This window comes from Eptatretus burgeri, chromosome 14 (assembly GCF_056783735.1).
Source record: "Eptatretus burgeri isolate ZD-2024b chromosome 14, Ebu_testis_v1, whole genome shotgun sequence".
NCBI lineage: Eukaryota > Metazoa > Chordata > Myxini > Myxiniformes > Myxinidae > Eptatretus > Eptatretus burgeri.
Window position 1 is genome coordinate 58937180 of NC_140974.1, and position 6364 is coordinate 58943543.

At 42.3% G+C, this 6364-nt stretch overlaps 1 protein-coding gene across 4 annotated transcripts in view; it reads left to right on the top strand.

Annotated features, from left to right (window-relative positions):
* The window catches only part of LOC147013330 (uncharacterized), a 51089-nt gene extending 45177 nt beyond the window's left edge, over positions 1–5912 (top strand). For all 4 annotated transcript variants that reach the window (XR_015051275.1, XR_015051268.1, XR_015051277.1 and 1 more), the window contains one exon: positions 2252–5912. Coding sequence is in view for 1 of the 4 variants with exons in the window: in XM_085855056.1 (XP_085711182.1) it covers positions 2252–2262 (11 nt within the window). In the remaining 3 variants the exon portion in view is untranslated. The remainder of the gene's footprint in view (positions 1–2251) is intronic.
* Positions 5913–6364: the final 452 nt, after the last annotated feature.

Here is a 6364-nt window from a genome sequence, read left to right on the forward strand (position 1 = left end):
TTTGCAATATCATATCAACATATATAACATTTGTGAGGTGATGCATCGGCCAGATATCGAGCCAAAATACTGATAACACTGAACAACAAATTTCAAAAAAATTTTTTTACTCGAGATGTGTAAAGTGATTAAGACTAATTTGGGTACGCTGATTTCAAAAATCATAACCGTTTTGCTGTATCACGTCAGGATTTTCAGGAACAGAAATATTCCCATTGCCTAGAAGTCAGGATTTCAATGAAATTTACATATGTCTTTAACATGTCTATTTCGTACAATTGTTGTTAACTTGTGTTATATTTCTTTCTTTCAGATAAAGATGAGTAGGCGTTCCTGTACCAATAATCCTGACAACTTCTGTTATGTCTCTGGTCGGTATACCAAAAAAGATCAACAGCGAAGTATATCTACAGCAGTGAAAATGAAGGCCGCCTACTTTCACTACTTCGGGTGTAAGGTGGGGGACCAAGAACAGAGCTGGGCACCACACATCTGCTGCACAAGCTGTCACACAACCTTGACTCAGTGGTTGGTGGGCAAGCGCGCGAGCATGCCATTTGCGGTGCCCATGATATGGCGTGAGCCGCAGAATCATCATGATGATTGTTATTTCTGCTGCACAAGCATCGCCGGCTTCAACAAGAAGAATAAAGGTCACATCAAGTACGCTGACTGCGTCTCTGCTCGTAAACCTGTCCCTCATGATGACGAGAACCCCGTTCCAACACCTCCAGCTGATCAGAACATAGCTGTAAGCAGTGGTGAAGTGGATGGTGATGATGAACCTTTTGAACCCGACACTCAAGAATCACACCTTCTGAACCAGGGAGACTTAAATGATCTTGTAAGAGATCTCTCGCTGTCAAAGGCGAAGGCAGAGCTGCTTGGATCAAGGCTGCAGCAGTGGAATCTACTTGAACCTAACACCAAGATATCCTTGTTCAGAGCACGTCACAGAGACATGGCTGAGTTCTTTGAGATGGAAGACACGATGACATTCTGCAGAGACATCAACGGTCTGTTGAAAGAACTTGGGTGTGATCACGATCCTGCAGACTGGCGCCTCTTCATCGACTCGGGGAAGAACAGCTTGAAGGCTGTTTTGCTCCACAATGGCAACGAGAAACCATCAGTCCCACTGGCTCACGCGTTCGGCATGACAGAGACCTACGAGACTATGCGGCAGCTGCTTGATTCCATCAAGTACAATGACTTCAACTGGCACATCTGCGGAGACTTGAAAGTGGTGGCGCTGTTGTTAGGGCTGCAGTCAGGCTACACGAAATACATGTGCTTCCTTTGTCTCTGGGATAGCAGAGACGACAAGAATCACTGGACGAAGAAAGATTGGGAAGAGCGAAAAGAGCATGTACCTGGTCGACACAACGTGAAGCATGTCGCCCTTGTCGACCCAGCCAAGGTTTTCCTTCCACCACTCCACATAAAGCTCGGCTTGATGAAAAGTTTTGTACGGACAATGGATCTGAATGGGCGTGGGTTTTTATACCTCAAGGAAAAGTTTGGCAACACCTTGTCGGAGGCCAAGATCAAGGCTGGTGTCTTTGTTGGACCGCAAATCCGACAGATTATGAAGGACGAAACTTTTCCGACAACTCTAAACCCCAAAGAGCTGGCAGTGTGGAGGAGCTTCAAAGCTGTGACGGACAACTTCTTGGGGAACGAGCGCGCGGACAACTATGAAGAAATAGTGCAGCAGCTGCTGGAGTCCTTCAGGAAACTTGGCTCCAAGATGTCCCTGAAAATCCATTTCCTACACCAGCACCTGAACTTCTTCCCTGACAACTTGGGAGCAGTCTCGGACGAGCACGGCGAGCGATTCCACCAAGAGATTTCACTCATGGAGACGCGTTACCAAGGGCGGCACAACCCGAACATGATGGGCGATTTCTGCTGGTTCCTGCATCGTGAAACTGACACAGAGCAGCACAAACGCAAAGCCAAATGCCTAAAGCATTTTTAATTACATTCTAGTGGAGTTTTTCTGTAATTTCTATAATTTTGAAGCATTCATGATGAAATAAATGAATAAATGAATTTTTGTAAATTTCATTGAAATCCTGACTTCTAGGCAATGGGAATATTTCTGTTACTGAAAATCCTGACGTGATACAGCAAAACGGTTATGATTTTTGAAATCAGCATACCTAAATTAGTCTAAATCACTTTACACATCTCCAGTAAAAAATTTTTGTTGTTCAGTGTAATTGGCCTTGATTCTTGGCCCTACCAGTTCCCCGGTGATTCGTGGATCGACAACCCGAAGGAATGGCCGAACGTGCAATACCCGGACGTATACACGTATCAAGTCAAGACACCAGGTATGTAACTCAATTTTAAACCGAGTTTTAACTGTGTATTACCAAATATTACTATACTGGAGTGTTAATATATTATTTAAATTATTTATGAACTCCCGAGCTGACGTGGCTCGTTAGTAATAGTTTTAATTGACCTGCCTTGTCTGTACTGTGTGGCGGTGAGTCATCTGTGCTAGTTGTGGGTCACTCACTGACCCAGCAATAATGTCAACGAATGATTAAAATATTGCTCACCTTCATGTTGTATAAATTCTGTGTTATCCCTGATTTTAATGATGTGTATGACTATGTCTATGAGCGTTGCCGTATGTGAGTGAGCACGTGTGCCTGTGTGTCTCTACGTTGTGTAACGATGTAGCAGTGCGTGGCTATTTCTTGTGGCTGCTGAGTTGAAGCGTTAAATTAAAAATCATTTTTAAAAAATCCGTTTCAGACACAGTGGCCCTCATCAGGGACTAACAAACTGCGTGTGCCCAGTTGTTAAATAAGTCGTCTCCTGGAGCAGTGATGGGGTTGGGGCAGAGTGTGAATCCTCGTGAATAGTGTGCGAGGCTCAACCTGCACTCTGCTGAGCCTCTGTTTGTCCCCGGTATGCACATCAGAAAAACTGCAAATGGACGAACCTTGTCTCCATTCATAACTTGTGGTCGGGCAACAATGGTTTGAAAATTAATTCCCGTGAAGTTTTTTATTTTTTTTTTTTTGTGAAGAGAGCAAACAAAGTTTACGAACGTCATCTTTACTCTTCACTTATTTGGGTTCCTTCTGATGACTCCAGTGCAGTGTTTGGTGTGAAGAGTTGAACAGACTCCTGTTTTTTTTTTTTTTTCAAAGCGACACGGTGTAAGGTGTTCTATGAACTCTCTAGTTATTTATGGGAATGATAATAAAACACCTTTTATCAATTGTCATCATTTATTTGAATGAAATTACAGGAGCATCTTACTGACGTACAATGGTGTACAAGCCATCTTATAAACATCTCAAGATTTTACAGTGCAGTACAGTGTTATGGTTGGGTGCAAGTACTGCGATGTTAATGTGTTCTGCATTATTCAACACTGCAACTACAATGGTCATGCCAATGATGTGCAGGAGCTGGAACAAGAGGTGATGCACCGACTTTAGTTAGAGGCTGTCACGTATCACCGAATTGAAGATGATGACCCTTTTTCATCTTCTTTTGTACGCAGGATGTAGCGGCGAGTGGCATCAGTGACTGACGGGGTGCTCGGCTGTGCTGGGATGCAGCGCCCCCTTTACGTTAGAGGAGGAATTTGTAATTTATTTTGGGTGCCGGCGATAGCTCACCAACTCTTCACGAAGGACTGAAATCTTTAACATCCACTAACTAATGCTGGCAGACAGGACGCCCGGTTTACCGTCCATCCGGTGATACCTCACCCTGTTTCTGAGACACCTGGATGACAGTTTGTAGCTGGGCTGAGATTCATACTCAAACTCGAAGCTCAGGGGCAAGTGTGTGTACCTCTCGGCCACCCGGCCTGCCCCTCCATACTCCTCTCTTCATCTCCATTCTTCTGCAGCCTGGTGTTGGCTCAGTGGTTAGGGTGGCAGCTTGGGATCCTAGGGTCCTGAGTTCAAGCCCCGTCGGCCGCTGAATTAATACACCAGCGGTTAAAATACAAAATTAATACAATTTTTCAATCAATGGAATTACAAACTATTAGAATATTTCGTCTCATTTACCAAATACCACTATCATCTCCGCCTCTATTGCTGTCTCCACTCCCGCCTGAACTTATTTCTAGCCGGCCCAACATCCAGTGTTTTAGATTCAACGATTCACGAAAAATATGTTAGTTATTTATTTAGTGATTATTATATTAAATTAGGGTATGGTGAGATGCGAATCCGTACACTTCTAAACTTCCTCGGTGAAAATGGACTGCATTTTCGAACTCAGTGGGGTCGATTTACTCTAGGAAATGTTTAGACGGACAAAAAATTAATTATAGATTAGAAAATATCGAAATGAGTAGGATTAGTTACTCAACTCCAGTAATGATAAATCTTGTTTTAGGTCATATTTTCGAAATGGTAGTGAATTCAATGTCGGTGCAGTCATTTCTTAGAGTAAATCGTCCCATAGAGTTCGAAAATGCACTCCATTTCCACCTCAGACATCCAGAAGTACCCGTAATCGTACCTGACCATACCCTAATTTATTCAAGTCATGAGACTAAAAGTCGTCATATGGAGCGACCTCTAAATCACCTCTGATCAAGCTAAAAAAATTTATGTGCGTTCTTGGATCATATTAGAATAATTTTAAGCTTGTGGAGCAACATTCTATTTTTTTCGACTTTTTTGGACCACCCTACAATACTTATGGAGCACTGTTGCCACATTTTGGTTGGAGCACCAGCCTGCCATCTGTCCTTATCAGACAGGCTACAGAAGCATGTAGTCAATTTGTTTGGAGGTGAGCTCAAATCTTCTCAACAAGCACATTCACATCATCGATCTGTTGATCCTCGAAATTTGTTTTACGGATGATGTTTCCATGGTAATTGCTCCATTGCTCCTTCCAACTTGGTACCTTCTGTCAGGGTCTTTGGTCAGGAAACTCATGTTGGCACCACTTCCCCCCCAATACTGTACACTGTGGCCATATCTCGATGAACGAAGAACTATGCAAGTCGACTTTTTCCACGTGCTGCATCAATTCGGAATTCTTTGCTCGTCACTTACTGCCCAACATCTTGTGATCTATTTTCTTTGAAGAATAATATAAATTCTTTGATCGTTCTTCTTTTATCTCTTCTTTTGTAACCTGACACATTTAGTGATTCTCAGCCATGTTGAGGGTGAATATCAAGAAGGAATAAAAAATATCTCTGCCATGCTGAACGGTTTACATTTTGTAACCCCCACCGATGGGCTGGATATGGATCCAGATCTGACCAAAATCTAATCGGCATGTTCTTGTCGCCTACCTAACTCATCCACATTATTTTGACACAATCCATCCACAACTTTTTGAGATGTCATGCTATATATCATTTTTGGCCCTATCTCTCAATGGTGAAGATTCACTTTAAAAATTCGAGAATCTGAATTCTCAACTTTTTGAGATATCCTGTTCACAGACAAACAGACAAACGGGTGAAATTATAATCACCGTCCACCATCAGTGGCGAAGGTAACAATCCGTTTCAAGGTGGTACCTTTAATTTTGTTGTGGTCTCCATAAATTTGTTTGCCAGGGTTTCTGGAAAAGAAACAATAATTTTCTGTTAGCTGATTATTAGCTGAAAAATCTGCTGATGGTTTGCTTTATTCACGAAAATCCCACAGTATTACACGTGCAACCTGACTCTTCTACCCACCTGCCAAATCTCTTCAAATAAGCTTTTCCCTTTAAAAGCCCTTCAAAGATGAAAAAATAACAAATTTTAACTCGCCCTCTATGAATGCAACGGTCGCCCCAGCTCACACCGACAGTGCATGGTGAACAACCCAGCACTTCCTCTCTTTCTTCGCACCCTTCAGATATTGACGTACCGCTAAGTTCTGCTGATAAATCCGATTTTATCTTTGCATTCTCGAGATGAGACCGAATCCCTTTGGATTTCTATCTCATTATTGGTCCAGTAAAATTATAAAATACCTAGAACAAATTGCTTCAGAAGGTTTTTTTGCTTTGACTGGTTCATTGGACCCCACTGAACATCATATCGAAAGTTATCTCAAAGTTACCCCCCCCCCAAGGGCCCTAATTTGCATTAATTAAAGATGGCCGCCAAGTCAGAATTCAATGTACAGCAAACTTTTTTTCTGGGTGGTTTTAGGGCCCATAAATGTATTACCAACAGATAGGAATGTGATATCAATCTATCGAATAAGGCTACTCCTGTTCTGATATGACGTCACTATGACGTTGTATTACGTCATATCATGACGTAGTCCCTGATTTTACTGAAAATAGACATTTTGTACCTTGTTATTGTAATTTCCTGTAGAATTTGGTTTTGATTGGTTTCTTTCACCCTTGAAGACTC